Source organism: Colossoma macropomum, unplaced genomic scaffold (assembly GCF_904425465.1).
Source record: "Colossoma macropomum unplaced genomic scaffold, Colossoma_macropomum, whole genome shotgun sequence".
NCBI lineage: Eukaryota > Metazoa > Chordata > Actinopteri > Characiformes > Serrasalmidae > Colossoma > Colossoma macropomum.
Window position 1 is genome coordinate 889326 of NW_023494797.1, and position 25821 is coordinate 915146.

Genomic DNA, 25821 nt, shown 5'->3' on the forward strand with positions numbered 1-25821 from the left:
CAATGCTTTGGTTCGGACAGGATGCATAGCTGTCAAGAAGCAGTTACTGAGAAAAGGAAATAGACAAAAAAGAACACAACATTTGCAACTCAAACAGTGTAGCTGCTAGTGTTGAAACTCTGAACGGTCCAAACTCTGAACGGTCCAAAGACTGAACTGAAGAGGTAAGGAAAAATGTTCTTGCTGATTTCTTTGAAAAACTGAAAGCAAGTCTAACAAAGAAAGAATGGAAGCTGTAATAAAAGCTGGACACACTAAATACTGAAAATTTTGGTTTTTGAGGCTTTTGAGTAATTCTGTGTTCTGTTTCCTAACACTGAAAAAATAATAACTTCTACTTAAAGCGGAATTCCACAGATTTTTCAAAATTTCTGCATAATTCTGTCATTGAGATGTAAACAAAGTCATTCGGAGTGGTTTGCTATGAAATGGTTAATTGTAGAGAAACATGCCGACTCATGTTCCTTTACAGTGGTGGTGATAGGAACCAGGGGTTGCAGTGAACCTGCATGTGTCAACTGAGGTTTTATGTGTAGTATTGATAATGGTAAAACAGTGGTAAATTTGGGAAAAAAGAAAACATTTTTGGGCACTATTTTGCCTTACATGGCCCTGCATGTACTTTTCCATGAAAGGATTTTAAAAATATGTTTTAGGCCAAAATTTTATATAAAACTATCATAAAACAATGTCTCAGCTATCAGGCAGCATATTCATAACCATTTCAACTTTGTGTGCGGGAGCTTTTAGGGGTATTGAACACTTCAGATATCTGGTTCCTATCACCACCACTGTGAACAATTTTGACTCAATATGTTTCTGTAGAGTTGAGCATTTCACATTTAACCACTCTCTTTTCATCTTAATCGTTTAATTATACAGAAATTCTGAAAAATAATTGCAATCTCCCTTAACTGCTGTTTGACTGGAAGTAAATGAAAGATGGTCTCCGACTTTTGCATTGTGTATGGTAGGTGTTCCTGATAAAGTGGTCAATGCGTATTTGTAAATCTAGGTAAACTCAATTAAATTGCAGCTCAGTCTTTTTTCTTCTATCAAGAGAGGCAGTTGATTGGCAGATGACTGGCATATAATTTTCTGTTCCTGTTGTACATGTTTTTTGTTTCATTATTTATTTTGAATATACCTTGTAATCAATTTAAATCAAATCATGTGTCCCTTCAGAGATATTTAGTGTCTGTGTAAGTTACACAGTGTGTGAGTAATTAGCTGATGCGGTCTTTGTATTTTGGTGATGTTTATAAACTGCAGATGAATTATAATTATCACCAAGGTTACTGGGCATGCAGAAATCCTACAGTGCAGCAAAACATACTTTAACCTCTGTAAACAAAATAATATCCTTAATTAATAAATTAACACACACAAAATATGAAATTTATCTTGTTGCAATTTATATTTTCAGTTTATTGAGTACTGCTGTTTTCATGATAGGAATATGTTTGACTTTATATAAAAGATCACTGAAAGAGTTTGAAATGTATTTGCTCATCAAGGCATACATACAGTTCACAGGTGTAGATATGACTCATCTCCCAAGCTGATGCATCCCGTATCTTGTTTTTTGTTTCATGTTTATTTTTATCTGTTTTTCTCTGACAGGTTATGTCAGTAATCTTGCAAGCATTTGTTTTCCCTAAAAGTTCAGTTGCCATGAGATGTTGATTGTTAGTGTTCAAATAAAACCACTGGGTAAAATACCCCACCACCACCATCACACACTCAGAGACCCTCATTAGAGAATGTACCAGCCTGTTGCTCACACACTAGGCATGGGCCATCATTTGTGATTGCCCTTTTCACTAACTCACATTTGCAGCTGTGCGGTGACTGTACAAGTCAGATCAAAAGGAAGTGTTCCAACCCAGACTTCTTGGCTTTAGTGTTGCACCTCATCTGAATTTCTTGGCACCTTATTTACTTAATATTTGCACCATGCCAAACATCAGCATAAAATATAGAGGAGGTATTGAAAGTAGTTTCAGAATTATGTGAGCTGATGGATGGATGGGTGGATGGATGAGGACATTAAATGTGATATAATCCACTTGTATAAGAAAGGGGAAAGTGAGAAGACAACTCAGTGCTCAGTGACATAGCTGTCAAGAAACTGTTAATGAGAAAGAGAAACTGCTGGTGTTCTTAGAACAATGGACTGGCCACCCCAGAGTCCAAACCTTAACATCATTTTGGAATTAATTAGTTCATGAGAGACAGCAGATGCAGCCAACTTCTAAGAATGAGCTTTGGAGGTGTAGAAGAATACTTCTGCAGATTTCTTTGAAAAACTGAAAGCAGGTCTCCCAAAAAAAGTGGAAGCTATAAAGATAAAGAATATTATGATATTATATTTAATATAATGGCCAATTTTCTAGAAAGAAAAACAATGAAGAGTGGTTATTAAATTATTACCTTTTTAATTAATTAAAGTTAATAAAAAGGTAAAATGCAATCAATAAAAGTAAAATAGAGAGTATGTGGAGAATGGAGTTCAGTAGTATTGTTATATTACACGTCAAGCTTGTGAAATATCCTATTCCTATCACAGTTGCAACTTGCACTGCACAATGAATATCCCTCTGTTGCACATTAAGCATAACCAGATTTCGAACCTTAAAAATAATACAAAATCTGAAACAGACCTGTATTGCACATGCCCAGACCCATGTTTGGCAACCTCAAGATAAAAATCATTATAGCAGTCAGCAGAAATTACTTCGTATAGTGCTCCTTTTTAGACTATGGTTGGATCAGCTATTGCTGAATGTCTTTTCAGTTTGACAAGCACATCATGGAGGAGGTGGAAAACATTGCATGTGATTATCATCTATTTGGACACAATTCTCTCCGTCTCCACCTTCCAGGGGTCTAGATTGAACTCAAAGGCAAAACTTTATTAAGGCAGCACCCTCCCCTCATGATAGCTTTATTCTTAACTTACTGAGTTGCTTTTTTTTTTAATCCGTCTAACGAGTACATATGAAACGATACTCGTTGCTTAAGACTTAACACATTTGTTAATTCTAAGATCCAACATTATTGGGAAATGTACCCTGAGTTGCATGTCTAATGCACCTTTTTAAAGCAATCCATGACCTCTCAACTGAACTTCCAACCCCACTCCCTACTCCTCCCATCTCCTCATACAAACTACAGGATCTGTTGCAGCTCAGTGTTCGACAACCATAATGGCCAATTAGATGTCCCAGCAACTCTCACTTTCTGACAAACGGCAGAAGGTTATTAGTTTGTATTTTGCTTCGTTGTGTGTGGTGCTAGTGTCTCCAGAAGCAAATCAAACTAGGCTATGGACAGGCCTTTCCGTTTGTCTGTATTTTTGCAAGGTACGAGCAAACGATATTAAAAAAAAATCACGTCAAATCTGGTGTGCAGTTTTGGTCTAATAAAATTCATTCTTAAGTGTGTAATGGCCTAAAGGGAGAAAAGACCATCATTGCATCACCCACACCAACATGGGATGAACTACAGAGGCTCCAATGACAGATTTACCAAATGACTAATGGCATAAGGTCCTAAGTCCTACCGTTAAAGAACTTTTCAGTTCAGATGCCGTCTCCAGCTTTTCTGTCCTGTTCTGCTTTCCAGCAGTTGTCTGGCCATTGTTCAGCATTTCTGCTTAAATTGAAACATCCTCATTGTGTGATAACCTTGTATACATTGTGACTGTTTCCCTTTCGTTGCTGAGCTTAGCTATGGCACACCCAGACTGAAAAAAAAAAAAAAAGATTTCCACATGGTGCAAAACGTCCCTCCTACTGCTCTGCTACTGTCAGGGCTATGCTAATGAGGTGCAGAAATGCACTGTGAGAGTCCTTGGAGAGTGGAGCGAGAGGGACGACAGAACATGGAGCACAGAACGCGGAACAGCTTGTCTCTGACAGAACAGAGCAGAGCTGCTCTTTCTCTGTCACTAACATCCAGACTGCTCACCGAAGAGAGGGAGAAAGAGAGAGAGGTAGAAAGAGACAGTGATAGATAGTGAGTTTAGGTTGGGGGTCACCTTGATGCTTGCTCTTATCTGCTTGTTGTTCTGTATTCCATACTGTTTTCCTGAATTGAGATTTTAGCCTCTGAACCCTACACCCTGCACATACATTTTTTAACGTCAGCATGTGGTATTGTGTTAATATCATATACACCACTGTCAGGTTTGTAATTAGGGTTCATAAGTTTGAAATCAATCTTTTTAATTTTAAGCTAGTTTGCTTGTATAATGTATAAATCAAGTAAGTTTGCTAGTCCTGTGCAGTTTCATAGCTTTCAAATTAGTGCACTAAGAAGCTTTAAAGAAATTAAAAAAATTTTGATGTATTGGTAGATGTCAGTGATTCAGTGAACTGAGAAACTATCCAGAATGCGTCATATCTGAAATGTGGTGAGGTAGATAACTTGACAAGCAAATATTGTAAAATTACCATATATAATTTATATGTAACTCAAAACCTTTTAATATTGAATGTCACCTAAAAATACATTTTTGTAGTTTTGCAGTTTAGAGGATTTAGAAAATTAATTATGTAAATGAATAGTAGTTTATAGAGCCAGGTCCATAAGTATTTGGACAGTGACAATTTTTGTAATTTTGCCTCTGTACACCACCACAATGGATTTGAAATGAAGCCATCAAGATGGGGTCGAAGTGTAGACTTACAGCTTTAATTCAAGGGGTTTAAGAAAAATATTGCCTTAACTGTTCATTCAGTCATTTTTACATACTCCCTCCATTTTCACATGCTTAAAAGTAATTGGACAGTTGACTGGTGTGCAGTTTCTTGGCCAGATGTGGCCTGTTCCGTTGTTATTTCATTAAAGATTAAGGACATAAAAGGTCTGGAGTTGATTCCAAGTGTTGACTATGCATTTGGTAGCTGTTCATTGGAACTCTCAAAACCCTCCATCCTCCAAAAAGGTGAAGGTTGCCATTATTAGTCCAAAAAACAAACAAACAAACCTGTCAGAGAGATAGCAGAAACTTTAGGAGTGGCCAAATCAACAATTTGGTATATTTATAAAACTGAGAAATGCACTGGCAAGCTCAACACCAAAAGACCTGAAAGACCATGAATGACAACTAAAGTGCATGATTGCAGAATTCTTTCCAGGGTAAAGAAAAACCAATTGACAAGTCAAAGACATTCTAGAGTAGGTTGGCAAACAGTCAAGTCTACAGTCAAGAGACAATTTAATGAATGTAAATATAGCAGGTTTGCCTTAAGATGCAAACCACTGGTAACATTCAGGAACAGAAAGGCCAGGTTAGTCTTTGCTAGAAGATATCTAAAAAAGCCCTCCCAGTTCTGGAACAAGATTCTTTGGACAGATGAAACCAAGATTAACTTGTACTAGAATGATAGGAAGTGAAGAGTATGTAGAAGGACAGTAAGGGCTCATGATCTGAAACATACTCTATTATCTGTCAAACATGGTGGAAGCAGTGTTATGCCATGGGCACGTATGGCTGCCAGTGGAACTGGGTCGTTGGTGTTTATTGATGATGTGACTGCTGATAGAAGTAGCAGGATGAATTCTGAAGTGTACAGAGCTATACTTTCTGCTCAGGTTCAGTCAAATGCTGTAAAACTGATAGGACGGTGCCTTAAATTATAGATAATAAATAATATATTTATATATTATATATATATTTAATATAAAAGATATATAATAATGACCCAAAATGTTGCAGAAGCAGCCTAAGAGCTTCTTAGGGCAAAGAAATACAATGTTCTTAAATGGGTGAGTCAGTCACCTGACCTCAGCCCAATTGAGCTTGCTTTCCGCTTACAAAAGACTAAAGTAAAGGCAGAAAGACCCACAAACAAGCCGCAACTGAAGACAGCTGCAGTAAAGACCTGGCAAAGCATCTCAAGGGCGGAAACTCAGCATTTGGCAACGCCTGTGGGTTCCAGACTTCAGGCCATCACCATGCAAAGGATTTGCATCCAAGTATTAAAATAATCCTTGTATGTATAGCTATTTCAGTTTGTCCAGTTACTTTTGAGCCTGTGAAAATAGAGGCACTGTGTAACAAGTAGCTGTAATTCCAAAACAGTTAATGTGATATTTTTGTTAAATCCCTTGATTTAAAGCAAAAAGTCTTCACTTCAGTCACATCTTGTTTGCTTTATTTCAAATTCATTGCGGTAGTGTTCAGAGGCAAAATTACAGAAATTGTCACTGTCCAAATACTTATGGTCCTGACTGTATGTATCGTGTTGTTTATGCATCACATGTATGGCAGACAAGCAAAAAGATAAGCAAATATTTAACCCTGCTCCTCTCCCACTTCAGGTCCCTGGATATGGTGGTACACAGGAACTTGAGTGACTCCACAGTGGAGACCATAGAACTATTGATGCTGACGGGGGTAGGGGAGGAGTGAGGGTTGCGCCTAAAGTCCATCACCATCTCCACAGGCGTTTGTATGTTGAGCAGCAGGTGATTGCTGCTGCACCAAGAGACAAGCTGCTTGACTTTCTTTCTGTGGGTAGATTCATCACCTTTGGCTATTAGGCCCACAGATGTCATCTGCAAACTTCAGGATCTTCAGAGCTGGTTCTTTAGAGACATAATCATTGGTATAGAGACTGAGGAGAAGGGGTGAGAGCACACAACCTAGTGGTAGACCAGTACTGAGGGTCCAGCGGTCTGATGTGTGTTTTCCTAGTTGTACCTGCTGTGTTCAAAAGTCCATGATGGCAGAGAAAGTCTGAAGATTGTCCTTTATGTGTTCAAATCTGCAGTCGAACTCATTCAGGTCGTTATTGAGCTGGCGGTCGTTCAAGGGGAGTTTTTCTCACCTTGTTCCAGACTGATGCTGGGACTTTAGCAGCAATATGGCTTTTCTGCATTTCTAAGTGTTTCTTCTTTGTTGCTTTAATCCGTTTCACCAGCCTGTATGAGGGGATGAGGTGTATGAGACTGGTTGGAATGACTGAGAGCTGCATGCGTGACGACATAATAGGCATTGTGAATAGTGGTGTAACAGTGATCCAAAATGTTCCCATCTGTTGTGACATGCTGTTTGGGCAATTCTTCCATTAGATTTGTGCTGTTAAATTATCCCAGAATGAGGAGTAGTGAGTCCAGATCATCATCTGAACGGCCAGCAGGTTCTGTGCATCGCTCGTGCGTGCGTCCAGCTGAATGTAAACAGCGAGCAGAATGAAAGAAAGAAACTTTCTGGGAGAGGAAGCCTTTTAAAGGCTTAAAGAGCCTTCACAGATGTAAAAGTTCTGTAACAATGTATGGGTTCATTCTAGAACCTTTAGTTTATGTAGAAATTCTTTGAACTATAAAAAGGTTCTTCACACTCTCACATCTCATTGACTCTCTAAAGAACCATCCTCTTGAAGTGTCTCTAACGAGACACTCTAAAAAGTCAGGATTGTTTTTCCTAAGAATGTACAAAACAAACACACACATGGAATCTTTTGTAGTGAACGTACACTACCTCTAAACCTAATCCAAATCTTAAAGGGGCACTTTCGTTTTTAACATGCTTACTCACCTCCTACAGTGGTGCCACATTATTTCAGAGAGTGAGATTTTCTGGTCAAAAACTAGGAAGATCTCCTTCGGATGATATATGTTGAAAGTGGGTGGAATGTTTGAAAAACTACAAATGCTTTATGGTGGATACATGAGGGTGGGTTATCTGAAATATTTTTTACCCTCTAGTTGGCTAATGTAGAAGAAAGCCAAACAGCTAACGTTACTGCTATGAAACCAAGCATCATGTGTGTGTTAATTAGCCTATGCTTTAGTGCATGTCTTTATTGCTGGGGGAAAGATTCCTGATGTTTTTTGTGATGTATTTTGGGCCTTATAGTGAGAGGACACTGATGAACGAAAACACAAAATGTATACAAAATCATAAATGCTGTCAAACCCGCGACCCTATATGGCTGAAGTGCTCTTTATACCTCTTTAAGCTCCTGTAAACAAATGGTCAGTCTTTTTTATTCATGTGAATGCTGACTTTTTTTTTGTTAAAAAAAAAGTGAGAGCAGCAAAATTTCCTCAGTGTCCTCAGTTTTGGAGCAGTTCATGCACAGAACAACATAGAGCCATGCACACAAACAAGCATAGAAATTCATCAGCTTTTAAGATTCACACATAGCTTAATCCCCTGCAGTGAAACACCAAAGGTGTAAATATCCACATCACATGTGAAACAACATTATGACTCAGCTCCACCTTCTGCCTACAGACTACATCTCAGAAAGATGTGCAAATTGTCATCTTTAATGATGTTCGGTTTATTGTGTGAGTCATTTATTGTTGCATGTTTAGAGTACATTGACTTCATGTGAGCCATTGCCCTCCGAAAGCAAAGAAGAATTTAATACTTTTTTCTTTTTTTTCTCTGTTCTTTAAAGAGCTGTAAGAGAATGTGGTACTGTAAGCTTCTTCCAGAGCTTCAGTGAGAAGTACTGTTTTGGAGATACAAGGTTGTTACAACAGCTACAATAAGTCAGTGACAGTTTAATATTACTTTTGTTGCATGTTTGTGAAGTTTGAAACTTAGATCGAAATATGAATATAAGGCATAAGTGCACTGCTGGGTAGCATTTACTTTATGTATTACCTCCTGGAAAAAGTAATCTCACTACGCATTTTGTTAGTTCAAATTTACTCTCTAAATTAAACAAATCTGTATGAACTGGAAGGGAAAACACAGAAGTGGTACAAAACAGCTGCCTCAAAATAAAATCTTTGTGAATAAAATGTAACTCTTACAGAGCTATTTCTGAGTGAAATCAAAGTCTGATTTTTAGCCAAGAGTTTAATATTAGCATGGTTGGATGTTTCTACAGATTTCTTGCCCAGCTTATGGAGTTTGCATAGCATTTCTTACATTCACAGTTGAAGCTGTGCAGTTGGCTGGTGCAAGTAGCACATGCACAAATTACATACAAGGACACAGATCATACTGTGCAAAAGTCAGAGACCACTGTTTGTTAATTTCCAAGTGATTTTTCAGAGATGTAAGATAATGCCCTTGTGTAAGGAAGGGGAAAGTCAAAAGAAAAACAGTGAAAAAATAGTTTCCAAAACTGACATCCAAAAAACTGTTAAAGGATATAGAGAAATCAGAGACCTGGTGAATCACCAAAACTGTCACCATCAGATAAACAGCACTTAAAACTTTCATCTTTGAGAAAATGAAGCTCCACTCTTGCTTCAGATCTGAAAATTCCACAAGTGTTTCTGTCCATCCTTCTGCTGTAGGAAAGCTCAAGAAGCCATGCTTCTAAAAGGGTGTGTAGCTGTCAAGAAGCCATTACTGAAAGCCATTACAAGAAGACATCACAGAAAAGAAAATTGACAAAAAAAAATGCTAATCAAATAAAGAAGCTGCTGGTGTTTTAAGCACAAAGGAGTCCAGACCTCAACATCATTAAATGTGTTTGGGGTTACATGGATCATGACAAGCAGAAAACGTAACCAAGGTCTAAGACTGAACTATGGAGGTGTGGAAAAATATCTCTGCAGATTTCTTTAAAAACTGAAAGCATTTGTACCGTAAAGAATGAGAGCTGTAATAAAGGTAAAGGGTGGACACATTAAATGCTTTAACTTTTACTATTATATTTAGTTGTTGAGGCTTCTGTATAATTTTCTATTAAATATATGTTTTGTGCTGTTTTTCCAGTTGCTGAAAAATGAATAATGTGTACATAATGGACATTCTGACGGGTGGTCTGTGATTTTTGTTCTATGGAGACAAAATATATGTTTTACAAGTATTGTGCATAATTAATATTGCTCTTTTGGAGACATATGAGTAACACAAGTAACAACAATTCATGTTAGGTCAGTAACTGTAAGGATTCAATTTGATATGCATATATGCATTTACCATCCCACATAATTTTTCACTGTGTATGCTGGACACAAAGAGTTTTATTTCCTGCAAACAGGAGTTTAATGAATGGAATACCAGAACAGACCTTACTGCATTCACTGTCAGGGTTGATATTAAACATTACTAACAATCTTAGTAATAATTCCAGCAGAAGAGAAGGTTGGATGATTTATTTATCTAAACAGTTTGTTTGACAAGTTTCTTTCATTCCAGATTTTCTCCTCTAGGTAAAATGCAGTGCCCCATGACAACTTCACATAATGTTGGGCTAATGCTTGAAGTGTTCTCTATCTTTAAAACGCTAATGGCTTGCCATGTCCAGGCTATCCTCTGCATGTTATCATTCAATTTTAGAGTCATTCTGTCTCATAATTATATGCAGGGCCATTCTCTCTACTAGTTCATTTCATTTTCACCTAAAATGAACATTGTGCCTCACCATAAACAAGTTTCTACCTGGAATCAAATGCCGTTATAATGACATTTAAAGGGGAAACGGAGCAACCCTATCTATCTACTACATCAAAGAAAACTATTATGATAAGGAAAAATACTTACAGTAATTTAATTGTTTTACAATGTACAACAGTATTTTATGCCAGTAAATGTGAGACTACATTGCTTTCTATGCATGTTAATGTATGTCTCTGTATGTCTTTGTGTGTGCATTTGTACAGTAATGGGCAGACTGATGGTGACAGCTCCACAGAACACTCAGAGCCCTTGTTCAACATTAATAACAGTGGAGGGGGCGCAGCCAGTAGCAGCAGGGGTGGGGAGAGAACAGGGTGAGTCTAAGCTTTTTTTAATGCTGAGTTTTTTGCTATGAAAATGCTAACAGTCTAGTTTTGCATAACCCACTTTAGGCCTTGTAGAAGTCCTAGATGCATCACTGTCTGCTAATACCACTGGCATCTCTATGTATTCTTACCTTTTTAGTCACTGTTAGAATGTGTTTTACAAGCTTGAGATATCCTATAGGAGCTGAGAGCAGAAACTATCGCAGACGTGTTTTTTTTGTTGGTGGTGGTGGTGGGGTTTTTGTTTTTAAACTAATTTTGATTGTTGATCTAACTCTAATAGTCATGGTTTGCCTCTGGTTTTTAATACAAAAATGTTTTAGCAACATACTCCACTAAAAACAGTTCTAGACTTATTCGGACAAGATTAAATTTACATGGGATCCTGGAGTTATTTTTTCTTTTAATGGTGCTCCTGTCTGTGTTTTTATATATCCTCCCCTGAGAATCTTAAGTCTTTTGGTCCATTCTTTTAACCATTGTCTATTCTTACTATACTGGGACAGCATTAGCAGGAGGAGAAGTAAAATAAAGTTGGTGAGAGAAGTGAGATCTTATAGGCCGATTAAAGGTGTAGCTACATGTATAAAACACTTTATATTTACACAATTACACAGAATCAAACCATTACTTTATATGCACTATATAATCAATTTTCCATGCGAATAAAAAGTGATCATAAGATTACTTCATATGTTTGAAGTAAACACCCAGGGTCGTAGCAATTTCAGCCCAAACTCACACCACCTGTAGTAAATATTTTGCTGTCCAGATGCATGAGTTTTTATCATGAAGGAGACGTGTTTTTTTTTTTTTGGTAAACCTATCCTATTATCCTACATTTAGACATGATAATGAGTGGTGCAGTGTGAAGTTCTGACTGTCAATCTGTATTCTGAGCACATTTACTGTTCATAAGGGTTGAAACCACACCATTGAGCAAGTAAACATGTAAGTTGTTGAAGAATTTCTTAAGTGTTTGACTTCATCCATGAGCAAACTGTAATTATGTGGATCTATTTTGTTTGCATTTATGTAAATGTTTGCATTCATATAAATGTTCAGTTGTTTAAACTAAATCTGCTCATTATGTGGAAGTTTCAGGTTGACTTAGCACATTTATCTAGCATCTTACTCAAGAAGTTTAGAGGATGATATTTACTTTAGAAATTGCATGTGCACAGATTTAGTTTCAAGTCATTGGTTTCACAATCATGCCTGCCTTCACTACAGGAATTACATAGAGCGAGACTGATCAACTGATTATGTGCATCACGCACAGCGGAATAAGACAGTCATTCCTGCCTCCTCATATTTATGTGATTATTTGTTTCAATAGGATAACATGGTACAACTCAATGTTGTTAGAAAAAAGCGTACCTTTCGATTCCTTTACAGTCAGTCGGCTGGTTTTACCAAATGGACAGTGGAAAAGGCAATACACGTTGAATATGATCCAGGGCTACTGTAACCACGGGTGCGAGCATGGATTTGACTCACCAATGTTCTGGCATGACAACCCAGCACTTTTGGATTTAGTTCAGATCGCTTACATCATAAAGAATTTAAACTACACTGAGCGCTAACCAATAGACACAAACAGAGAGAAAGTCAAACTCCAAACAGACTCAAAACCAAACAGAATGTCCGTTTCAGCTGGGAGGCAGAACATTTCCCAGACAGTGAAGGCTTTGTGAGTTGGTGTTGCAGTTCACTGATCTGGTAAAAGTGTTTTTACTGCGATACTCAAGCTAATGCACAGTCACAGTTTATGTTAGTGTACTGTGTGAATTTTCTAAATGTCAGTTTGAATATTTCTTACTACCACATTGCTAAACCAAGATTGCTTTCAGATCTACCGTGGTTGATGCGGACCTATTGAACTTTTTTTTTAGTTCGGTACACAGTCCACCGATATTTAGGTCCACACTAAAGAGCTGATTCACAAGGGAATTCAACACCAGAGTGCGCTTTTCTCAGTGCACGTCCATGCTGTGCTGTCTGCATAATCTGCTTTAACAGTTTACTCAGTCATAAACAAGGAGATTTGAAGTATGATTTACTACTGTTGCTATGATTGTGATATACTTTTTTCAATTTTTTGTAATTTAATAGTGGCAAATTTGAGAGTAACAAAGTACTGAATACATTATAAGAAGCACTTTGGCTCATTTTTGAATGAGACACGGCAGACAATTGGAACAAAGGTCATTTACATATATTAGTCTTTAAGGCACAGTAATAAAAATAGCTTGTTTAATTCTAATGAATTAAGATAGATTGGAAAATGATCATGTAAAATGCATTACTTTGTTTTTTGGCACAAATACAAAGTTATAATTATACCTCGAGGAAAAATACAAGAAAAATGTGTAATTAGTCTTTGTTTTGAAACCCCTACTAATGCATTGCACTGTGATCCTTTTAAGTGTATGAACTTTTTAATATATCTGAAGTTAACAGTATAGATTAAATTGTGCAAATCAAAGATTAGAAAAGTCTAGATTCCTGAAAATGAAACTTTCTAGGTCACTTCTGCATAGATTTGTTGGCAAATGCTTATGAACAGAACCTTTTTTTCAATAAATAGACCTAGATTACACCAAGTTTAAACTGTTTAGCACAAAAAAAAAGGAGGCAGTTAATGTACTTGTCCTCTGCAGAAAGCCTTCACCATATTCTGAGGCTGTGTCTCTGATTTAATAACAAAATAATTTGTGGCCTAGATTTAAGGGCAATTGCTTACCTAGACAAGAATGTACTAATTTAACTGAATTGATGTCGGTGCTAAGTGGTGTTTCAGATGGCTTTGTGTGAGTTGCATTTGAGGTGTACTTTTAAAGTATGTATGTATAGCTTTTGTTATAAATATATTTCAGGTTATAAATATTACAGAGCCTTCCAAGTTGTTGCCACCTTTCATAAAGATTAAAATAATGAAAATAAACTGAAATCTCACCTAGCAGTAAAATTACTGAAAAAAGTAAAGATTTTTATCAGAAGCAGTGTCACGATTATAGGCACCACTAATAATCCTGGTGAATAACATATGAGACACAAAAATTATTCCGTTAAACTCAAGGCATTTTACATAAATCTTTATGAACTCTTAAGTGGTCACCCATGACTTTCTGTTCACTGGGGCATAAAAATGAGATGACATGCAAGCAGAATGGTTGAAACGTTGAAAAATACACAAATGAAATGAAACACCTTTTAAGGGTGTTCATGCTGCCGAAACCAAACCAGTATAAACTGGACCTTAGCTTCCTTGTTAAGGGCAGTGTGAGCACCTTAGCAGAGAGTGGAGTTGCACCGCCACTCCGTCACTGCACCCACCCCCCATCTGGGCTCATCCTGTCTCTCATGGCACTCGTCTACGCATGGGGCTCAGCCACCGTCTTCACACCATCTCACGTCAGAGTGCGGGGCTCAAGCGGTAACTTCACACTACCCCTTGTGTCCCTCGCCAGTACACTATGCTCAGGCATCTGGCATAGTGGATTTGGCAGTAAAATAGTGTTAAGAACAGTCAGAGGAGACCATACTTCCTAGAGTTAAAGATGGTGGTGGATGTGTTATGTTGTGGTGATGTAGCCTTAGTATAAATAGCTTCATGAACTCCATCAAATACTGGGAGATTTAAGATCATATTCTGGTTCCCTCTGCCAGATTGCTAATGGATCTTTTAGCGGGACAATGATCCAAATCCATCTCCATCTCTTTACTTTAAGATTAGATTTCTTTCACTGTATACATTGAGCTGATAGGATGTTTTTTCTGTCTGTCTTTGCTCTTCTTTACCAGGGGTACCAGTAATTCTTGAGGCCATTATATGCATATGAATACAAAGTATTTAGGAAGCTTTCATGAACAGGGCCTATAGAGTCTTTTGTCTGTTACTTATTCTGTGGGTGGCCACTGTTTGTAGGAGCACTCGGACTGGTTGGCGACCGGAGAGAGACATGGGCCTGATGAACGCGATTGGCCTGCAACCTCGACACCTTACCCCCTCAGTCACTTCACAAGGTACACAAACACAGGTGCTGCAGCTGCAGAATGCAGAGACGCAGACTGACCGCGATTTTGAGCATGACCCCGAGCCTGACCTCCATTTACCCGGCACCAGGCAAGAGTCACAGGTCCCAGGTAAAATGATCACGTTGTCTCAGTCTCATACATTCATACATACAGCTTACATTCCTTCAGAGCAAATAACTAAATATATTTTTTTAGTATTTAGTGTATCCACCTTTTGTCTTTATTACAGCTTCATTTCTTTTCAAGAGACTTGTCTTTGTTTTTTCAAGAAGACTGCAGGCATATTTTTCCACACCTCTAAAGTTCACTGTTAGCATTTTCTGCTTCTCACAATCTAAGTAATCCCAAACACATTCGGTGACGTCGAGGTCTGGGCTCAGGTGTAGCCGATGCATTGTTCTGAGAACACTGGTAGCTTCGTTTGATTTGAAAAATTTCTTCTTTATTGTCTTTTTTCCTTTTTCCCTTCTTTTAAAGCAGCTTCTTGACAGCTACACATCTTTTCAGACCTGTAGTGTTGAGTTGTATTCTCACAGTGGAATGATGGACAGACATCTTGTGGATTTTATCAGGTCTGAAGCAAGAGTGGAGCTTGATTTTCTCAAAAAGCTGAAAGTACCATTTATCTGATGGTAATAGTTTTGGTGGTCTGCCAGGTCTTTTATGTTTGTTAGGAGTCCCATTTTATCTATGTCTTTTAATCATTTTTTGAACTCCAATTTTGAAAATTCCTGTTCTTTTTTAATCTATTTTCCTTTGACTTTGACCTTCCTTAGGGTGTAGTTATGGGCTGGAGGTTAGGGAACCAGCCCTGTGACCGGAAGGTCGCCGGCTCAATCCCCTGAGCGGGCAGTACGTGACTGAAGTGCCCTTGAGCAAGGCACCTCACCCCCAACTGCTCCCAGTGTGCTGCAGATAGGGCTGCCCACCGCTCTGGGCACGTGTGATCACTGCCCCCTAGTGTGTGTGCATTCACTAGTGTGTATGTAGTGTTTCACTGCACAGATGGGTTAAATGCGGAGGTGCAATTTTCCTCGTTGTGGGACTAATAAGGGTCACTTAATCTTAATCTTAATCTTAGGCAAATGAATGATCATATTGGATCTGCTCCGTTCTTGACTGAAAACTAAATAAATGAAGGCTGGTCTTTGACTTTTCATACTACTACAAAGTCAGGTCCATAAGAATTTGGACAGTGACACAATTTTTTATAGTTTTGCCTCTGAGATCTCTGAAGACCTACAATCAATAATTGTTAATTTGCATAAAGATGGAAAGGGTCACAGAGTAATCTCAAAAAGCTTATGTATTCATTTGTCTACAGTTAAACAAATTGTCTATAATTAGAGATGGTTTAGTACTTTGTCTACTATCCCTAGAAGTGTCCGCCAAGCCAAGACCATTCCAAAGCCACATCGCAGAACACTCAATGAAATACGCAAGAACTCTAGAATGACACCTAGCTTAATGGAATCATTGGAACTGGTTAACATCTCTGTTGACCAAAACTTAGGACAGGCATGGTGTCCATGGCGGGACACTACATAGAAAGCCACTGATTTCCAAAAAAACGCATCGCTGCATGGCTGACATTTGCCAAAGAGCACTCTGACACTCCAAAACACTGCTGGGAGAATGTTTTGTGGACTGATGAAACTAAAGTTGATTTGTAAAAGGACATGGCATACCTACCTGAAAACATCACCCCAGTGGTGAAGTATGGTGGAGGTGGCATCGTGATTTTAGGCTGCTTTGCTGCCTCTGGGCCTGGACCGATTGCCATTATTGGGGGGAAATGACTTTGAAACATTCAAGTAAATCTACTACAGAATGGCTTAAAAAAATTAAATCCACCTTTTGAAGTGGCCCAGTCAGAGCCTAGACCTTAAACCAGTAGAGATGCTGTGGAACGACCTCAAGAGGTCTACAGCGTTCACACCAGACTTTCAAAGAATATGGCTGAGTTGAAGCAGTTCTGTGTGCAGGAATGGTCCAGTATTCATCTTGAACGTTGTGCAGGGTCGGATCCACAGAAACCGGAAGGGTTCAGTTGTAATTGTTTGTGTGTTTTCAGAAATGGTACATTGTGTTTGACTATGTTTCTGACTTATATGAAGAACAGATCACATTTTTGACCAATTAATGCAGAAAATAATTCATTTGGTAATTTGGTAATGATTTCTGTTAAATCATGAAAGAAATAACTTTTTAAAGTACATTGTCTGGTGGGGACGGTACATTGATAATGTCTGTTTGTTTTGGGCAGGGTCAGAGGCAGAGTTACAAGCCTTCCATGGTTTTCTAAGTGGTATTAACCCCAACATTAAACTGAGTCTAGATTACAGCAAGGAGAGCATACATTTTTTAGGTCTTATGATCTTTAAAGACAATGGCCAGTTCAAATGAGCGAGGAGAATGTGTAACCTGGAAAAGGAGTTTGAGGCCAAAGCTGACGAAATGGTATCATGCTTTCAGGAACGGGGATTTAGAAATTCTACACTACAGAAAGCATACGCTAGGGCCAAACACTTGAACAGACAATGTTTACTACAAAAAGTGCTGCTAAACAAACAAAAGAAAATGAAAATGAAGGTGAAATTTGTCACAGAGGCAGAAAATAATAAACAGATTACTAAGAAAAATTGGGGTATTATTGAGAGTGATGATATACTCAGTCAGGTCTTCCCTGAACCATCATTAATCATTTTAGAAGATGCCCTACTCTACATCAGCCAAACACCCAACAAGCATGGTTGAGATCAAAACCCAAGGGATCGTGCATTTGTAATCATTGGAACTCTGCACTAATGTAATGTAGACCAAGACATTTACAAATTTTACATCTCAGAAAGAGTTCACCATTAATTATTTTATTACCTGTAAAGCCCCATTTGACCACATTCCATCTTGCACATGAAAAAAGGCAACATAACCAACAGGAAGCCTTTTGGATCTCTAAATTGCAGGCTACTAAACACTGAGGCCTAAATGAAGTCCTAGATTTTACTGCTTTTTTGTAAACTTATAGTTATGTAAACACCTATGTGTTTTTGTAACCATTGCCATTGTTATTTTTTTTCACCACATTTTTTCTTTAATTCAACTTTGGTGAATAGTGTGGGCCAAAATGATTAAAAAAAAATGATGAAAAAAGATGGGCAGAATATCTAACAGAAGGTCCTTTGCTTCACATAACAGACAAACACAAACTGTAACATTGTGCAGGATATTTTCTACTTTGGAAAAGCAAAAACTGAGAGTTTCTCCACCTCATTATTATTATTATTAACTCTTCACTCACAGCTCATATCACTATATGTCAATTTGTGTGGATTTAGGAGATGCAGCTCCACACGAGACAAAACAAAAAAACAAACAGGCAAAATGTCTTCAAGAGCAAATAAGACCTCCTTTGCTTCTCACAGAACCAGCAAACTGTGACATTGGGCTATTGTCTACAACCCCCTTTTACAAAAAAAGTTGGGATGCTTTGCAAAATCTAAATAAAAACAGAATGCAAAGATGTGCAAATCATTTAAACCTATATTTAATTGAAAAAAGTACAAAAACAATATATCAACTATTGAAGCTGAGAAATATTATTGTTTTTTTTTTTTTAATATATGTCTGTTTTGAATGTGATGCCAGCAACATGTTTCAAAAAAGTTGGGAGGGCGCCATGTTTACCATTGTGGTGCATTACCTCTTCTTTTCACAACACTCTGTAACATTTGGAAACTGAGGAGACCAGATGCTGTAGTTTTGAAAAGGAAATGTTTTTCCCATTCAAGTCAAGTCAAGTCAAGTCAAGTCAGCTTTATTGTCAATACTACAATATGTACAGGACATACAGAGTATTGAAATTGCGTTACTCTCAGACCCCATGGTGTAGCAATAACATTAAATAGAAAGTAAACAGGAAAAGTGTGAATTTAAATAGACACTAAATAAACACTAAACACTAATCGTAAAAATAAGCACAAATATATATATATATATATATATATATATATATAAAATAAAATAAAATTTGAATAATAAATATATATGTATATATATAAATATAGATCTTGAAAATTAACACGAAGTGACATGAAGCACAACAGATTAAGATCTGTGGGTATAAATAGTGCAAATATAAACAGTAGTGCTATTGGAATGAGCTTATGGAGCAGTTAAAGTGATGAGTGCGTAACAGTCCCTGAGAAGGTCAGAGTTCAGTATTGGGGGAGTGGGGATCAGGAACCTGTGTATGGGTCCAAAACTCTGTGTGTGGGGGGGGCAGAAGGGGAGAGGGGGGGCAAAGTAGGGAGAGAGTTTAGCGTCCTGACAGCCTGGTGGATGAAGCTGTCCCCCAGTCTGCTGGTCCTGGCCCGGAGACTCCGCAGTCTCCTCCCTGATGGCAGCAGGCTGAAGAAGGTGTGTAGTGGGTGAGTGGGATCACCTGCCATGCTGAGGGCTTTTCGGGTGAGACGTGAGCTGTATATCTCTTGGAGGGAGGGGAGGGAGGTGCCAACGATCTTCTCAGCTGCTGTCACGATGCGCTGGAGTGTCTTGCGGCAGGACACGGTGCAGGCGCCATACCACAAGGTGATGCAGCTGGTCAGGATACTCTCGATGGTACCTCTGTAGAAGGTGCACAAGATGGGGGCTGGGGCTCTGGCTCTTCTCAGTTTGCGGAGGAAGTAGAGTCGCTGATGAGCCCTTCTGGCCAGTGATGCTGTGTTGTTGGCCCAGGAGAGGTCCAACAACCTTTTCTTGCTTGACAATTCTTGCTTGATAGAGAATTTCAGCTGCCCAACAGTTCAGGGTCTCCTTTGATATATTTTTCATTTCATAATGCATCAAATGTTTTCTGTGGGTGACAGGTCAGGACTGCAAGCAGGACACTGTAGCAAGACTCTTTTACTACAGAGCTATGCTGCTGTAATCTGGATCATCATCTGGATCATCTGGAGGGCAGCATATGTTGCTCCAAAACCTGTATATTTTCACAGATGTGCAAGTCACCCATGCTGTGTGCACTAATGCACCCTCATCATGGATGCTGGCTTTTCAACTTAATTAGTTGCGAGATGTTCCACCGGGGTTTTTTTTATATATATACTACACAAATTTACCAGTCTTCTGTTGCCTCTGTCCCAACTTTTTTGAAATGTGTTGCTGACATCAAATTCAAAATGGGCATATATTTTTCAAAAAACAAAATTTGTTTCAACGTTTCATATGCTATCCTTGTACTATTTCAAATTAAACATAGGGTTTAAATGATTTGCACATCATTGCATTCTGTTTTTATTAACATTTTGTGTCCCAACTTTTTTGGAAATGAGGTTGTATATTGGAAGAATGAAAGTAGCTTAATGAGCTTTTACTGCTTCATACAGAAGCTAAAATTTTGAGTGCTACCACATAGGCTGTAACTCAGTTGTTTGTAGCCCAGTTTGAGCCCCGTTTGAGCTGCTTTTGGAGATCCTTTTTGCATTTGTGGAAGAGTTCTGTTTGCTGGAACACAGCTGCTTCATCATCGTGGTTGTTGTCATGCCAATGCCAGAGTTGACCGTGAGTGGTCGTGAGTTCATGCCAGTGGTGAAAGTTTGCAAAAATCAAATTGATCACCTGCATCTTTACACACCAGTGCGATTTATTTGTGCGATTCTGTGAAAATGCAGCGTAATTTTGTCCGCCCTCTATTCGATGTATGCAAGCTTTTCCTGACGACATGAACTTGCTGACGAGTTATGGTAGTCTGGCATTGGCATGCTAAAAGCCAAGGTGATGAATTACCTGTGTACCAGCATCTAGACATTTTTCTCAAACGTCAAAAGGATCAGAATCTCCAAAAGCAGCTCAAACGTGGACTCGGACTATGATCATCTAAGTTATGTGTGGAAACACTCAAAATTTCAGCTCCTTAATAAAGTGCTGAAGCTCTTCTTGCTTCACTTTTCCAAAATGGAAAGAAGCCTCTCCAGTGTCATCACTTGTCCATTCTGTGAGGAGCAGAGGAAGTCTTATTTGCACTTAAAGATATTCGTCCTATTTGTTTTGGGCTTTGTCTCGTGTGGAGGTGCATCTCCAAAATCAGATCAAACTGAATTACAGAGAGCTCAAAAAAACTCTCAGTTCTCCTTTTACTTTTCCAAAGTGGAAAGCGCGCTACACTATGCCATAGTTTGCCCATTTTTGTCAGCCGTGCTTTTTGATAGATATTGTGTCTGGGTTTTCTTTTTAATTCCAAAACAAAAATTTGCGTCGTGTTTGATGTGTAACGGGCTTAGAGGCCATAAGAGTGTAACATGGAGAAAGTTGTTTTTTTCTCTGTGTTGTGCTAATTGTGCCTGTGTTTCAGAGTGACTTTTTCTGGCTCCTTAGGGCTGTAAACAGTGTGAGTCAGCTCTCTCCCTGTCCAGGTGTTATCTGTTGTCAGGGAATGAAAAGACCAATTAGCTTGTTATTGCTCTGTTGTGTGTCTTTACTTCAATACTATTGACTGTCACACTGTAAACACACCACAGTAGATAGACCTAATACAGCAAACACCATCAGCTTTACTGGCTGTTCTGTGTGAGAGACCTTCTCTTGCTCTCTCTTTCTCCCTACCCCACTCCCCCATTATTGATGGTATTCATGAGTAGGTCTCCACGGTAATGTGACTTACTGAATTCTTCTCAAACGCTGAGGAGATAGCAATCAACAGCCCTCACTTATACACTCACACACTTTCCCTGTGCAAACCGTGGGTTTGTGTCCTCTCCATGAGTTCAGGTTTTATGTGTAGGAAGCAGCGCTGCAGCTGTCAAACATAACTCTCTGATCTGGCTGATAACCTATGCGTGCTCCACATCACTTGTTTTCCTTTTTTTTTTTTTCATGGTTAAAAGTTTTGAAGTACAATTATGCTGATTTAAATAACAAAATGCCCATAGCCTACTTGCTGAAACGTTAGTGAACAGAAAATGGATTACACTTTAGGGAACCGCTTATGATATTATTATTATTTTTTTTTTTCAATAGAACAAAGCTAGCAGCTCCTGAGTGCTAAAATGTTTAGCCGCATTAAAGCAATATTGAATTAATAAGAATGAACAGTCTCTAGTGTGTCACCTTCCACAGTAGCGACACAGAAGCTGTCTTCTACTTGTGTTAACTAGAGTTTGTCTGTCAGTGTAGTACAAATAATGGACAGGCATTGTGACTGTGTTATCATTAGCGTATGTCACAATGAGCTTTTAACATGGGTATTGTCAGTACTTCAAGAATGCAAAACAAAAGGGCACATTTAGAACATTACAGAGTACCTGTACATATGAACAACCAGTGTGTAGTTGTTGCATAAACTGCCTAGTAGTAAGTAGCCTATAGGATGTCAACCTGTTATACCCTTAACTTATTTTATAAATTTACCTTTACCAGTTGTTTAATTTTTCTTGGCATTTTGTCTGCTCCAACTTGTGCCCAAACCTCAGAAATACAAAATATTATGAGCTTGTGTATAATGAAGTATTGTGATTAGAACTTGACTGATAAATCGTTCAGCCAATATTGATAACTTACACTTTTATTGGCATTAGTGAAAATATTGCCACTGGGAAACCCAGTATAAGTCACCCTTTTTAAATATATTACACCAATACACACAACACCATCATGGTTAGTGTAAAACAAACTATTTAGCATGAATATAAAATTTTATAACACAAGCTGCCTTACAGAACTAAATAAAATTAAATTAAAAGTATAAAACTTTTAATATTCTGAAGATATTTCTGAGGAGCTTTAGGTATAAGATAATCCTCTTGCTGTAGGATGAGGAAAGATAGAGGAAAGTTGAAAAAACAGACCTGGTATACCACCCAAACAGTCGTCATTAGATAAACAGGACTTAAATAAAAACATTTAAGCTCCACTCTTGCTTCCATGTGTTTCTGTCCATCATTCCACTGTGAGAAGACAAGCATTATTGGATGTGTTTGATATTACTTAAACTGTAACCAATTTCTGAGACTGAACTTGTGTGGAAAAACATGCCTGCAAATTTCTTTAAAAATCAAGTGTCCTGAATAAAGTGAAACCTGTACTAATACTGAATATGTAGAGAAAAATTTGAATATGTATTAATTACTGCAGCTTTTGTGTAATTTTCTGGCACTGAGAAATGAGTAACTTGTACTTAATGGCCATTTTGACTGGAAAATAAATAAATAAAGAGTGGACTTTTTCAGTACAGTAAATCTATAATTATATTGGCAGATATTATCAGTTATTGGAATTTTTAGCCCCTCAAAATTGGTATCGGTAACAGTCACAAAATTTTCTTATTTGTCAGGCCCTAGCTGTTTTTTTGTTTTTTTGCCATATTACTCACCCTTAGTACAAACTTACGCTGAATTTGTATATTGCTGTTTTGTCCAAATTGCTTGTGTTTATGTGGGTTTTTGTGGGTATTACAGTGTCTTTCTGTATCTCGGCCCATCTCCATAGTTACCATGGCCACGGTTGTGGGCGTCTGTAGAGTGAGCAGGTCTGTAGTGTGTTTTAGGGGTCAGGGGCGATTTTTTTTGTGCATGTGTGTGTATGTATGTAAGGCTAAAGGCAGACAACCTGGTATTGGTCTAATACAGCGCTCGCTGGGGTTCAGAACTTTCGCTGCCGCAGGTGGCAGAGACTAGATGACTCAAACTGTTGGAGAAGAAAAGTTCACATCTGAGTCCTCTCTCAATGGAATTCACATACACACATGCTTCCACATACACACACTCCTCCCTGCACTCAGGTCTGTGGGAGTAGGTTAAGGACATTAGTGTTTCAAACTGCTGTCAGTGAAATGCAGCCCCGCATTGGCATGAACATTAGCATTAGCGCTCTTACGTAATTATTATGATGCAGAGCAGCCAAATTTACACTGTTAACCTGTAGCACTGTAGCAGAACATTAAGCTCCCCTGAATATACAAAATAATCACAGTCTCTCTCTCTCTCTCTCTCTTTCTCTCTCTCTCGTGGGTGCTCTGTGCTCAGTTGGATATGAAGACATTGAAAAAATACATTTCCCGAGGCCATGTGTGTTTTTCTAAATCATATTCATATCCCTGTTCAACGCATTTTGTAATGCCCAACCTCACATTAGCATTCATGTGTGGATGTAAAGGGCCAAGCCAAAACTGGATTTAGCTATGCATTGTGGCTATTGTGACAACATCTGTGAGTGCTTTATGTTGTTTTTTGTAAGCTGTCCAGTGTCTCTGATGCCGTGCCTCTCCCTGTCAGACAGCCAAAGTGTGGTGATCTACTCTGGGCTCTTCTCTCTCTTTCCTGTCTGTTGCCACTACATCATGCTCCCCCTCCACCCATCTCTTTGAGACATGCAGACTGAGCCAGACCAGATCTTTGTAAGTGCTGGGTTTCCTGGTGAAAAGTAGGGATGCATCTATACCTATTTTTTCAGACCGCGTATGAGTATGTTTTTTAGCACTCGTTGATACCGAGTCCAATACCATGAGAAATTACCTGCTTAGAATTAAGTAATTGTTATTATAAATGAGTGCAGTGTACCTTAACCATTATATATATATATATATATATATATATATATATATATATATACAGTGGGGTGCGAAAGTTTGGGCAGCCTTGTTAATTTTCCTGATTTACCTTTATAAATCATCGATTGTTTGGATAAAAAAATTCCGTTAAATATATCATATAGGGGACAAACACAGTGATACTTGAGAAGTGAAATGAAGTTTATATGAATTACAGAAAGTGTGCAATAATTGTCTAAACAAAATTAGGCAGGTGCATAAATTTGGGCACCAAAAAAAAAACCTTAACTCAATATTTAGTAGATCCTCCTTTCGCAGAAATAACAGCCTGTAAGCGCTTCCTATAGCTTCTAATGAGAGTCTGGATTGTGGCTGAAGGTATTTTAGACCATTCTTCTTTACAAAACATCTCTAGTTCATTCAGGTTTGATGGTTTCCGAGCATGGACAGCTCTCTTTAAGTGACACCACAGATTTTCAATAATATTCAGGTCTGGGGACTGAGATGGCCATTCCATAACGTTGTACTTGTTCTTCTGCATGAATACCTTAGTAGATTTTGAGCAGTGTTTAGGGTCATTGTCTTGTTGGAAGATCCAGCCCCGGCGCAGCTTCAGCTTTGTCACTGATTCCTGGACATTGATCTCCAGAATCTGCTGATATTGATTGGAATCCATGCGTCCCTCAACTTTAACAAGATTCCCAGTCCCTGTACTGGCCACACAGCCCCACAGCATGATGGAACCACCACCAAATTTTACTGTAGGTAGCAGGTGTTTTTCTTGGAGGGCTGTGTTCTTTTTCCTCCATGCATAACGACCCTTATTATGCCCAAATAACTCTATTTTAGTTTCATCAGTCCACAGCACCTTATTCCAAAATGAAGCTGGCTTGTCCAAATGTGCTTTAGCATACCTCAAGCGGCTCTGTTTGTGATGTGGGCGGAGAAAAGGCTTCCTCTGCATCACTCTCCCATACAGCATCTCCTTGTGTAAAGTGCGCCGAATAGTTGAACGATGCACAGTGACTACATCAGCAGCAAGATCATGTTGTAGGTCTTTGGTGCTGGTCTGTGGGTTGACTCTGACTGTTCTCAACATCCTTCGCTTCTGTTTATTTGAGATTTTTCTTGGTCTGCCACTTCGAGCCTTGACTTGAACTGTGCCTGTGGTCTTCCATTTTCTCACAATGTTTCTCACAGTGGAGACTGAAAGCTGAAATCTCTGAGATAGCTTTCTGTATCCTTCCCCTAAACCATGACGGTTAACAATCTTTGTTTTCAGGTCATTTGAAAGTTGTTTTGAGACTCCCATGCTGCGACTCTTCAGAGAAGATGCAAAGAGGAGAAAAACTTACAATTGCCCCCCTTAAATACCCTTTCTCATAATTGGAGTCACCTGTGTATGGAGGTCAAGGGTCACTTAACTTACCAAACCAAATTTGAGTTCCAATAATTAGTTCTAAAGGTTTTGAAATCAATAAAATGACAACAGTGCCCAAATTTATGCACCTGCCTACTTTTGTTTA

The 25821-nt window shown here is 38.4% G+C and overlaps 1 protein-coding gene across 9 annotated transcripts in view; it reads left to right on the forward strand.

Moving 5' to 3' along the window:
- The window catches only part of ambra1a (autophagy/beclin-1 regulator 1a), a 155349-nt gene that overhangs the window by 113600 nt on the left and 15928 nt on the right, over positions 1 to 25821 (forward strand). For all 9 annotated transcript variants that reach the window (XM_036583962.1, XM_036583965.1, XM_036583963.1 and 6 more), the window contains 2 exons: positions 10588 to 10698; positions 14642 to 14859. In XM_036583962.1, coding sequence (XP_036439855.1) covers positions 10588 to 10698; positions 14642 to 14859 — 329 coding nt within the window. The remainder of the gene's footprint in view (positions 1 to 10587; positions 10699 to 14641; positions 14860 to 25821) is intronic.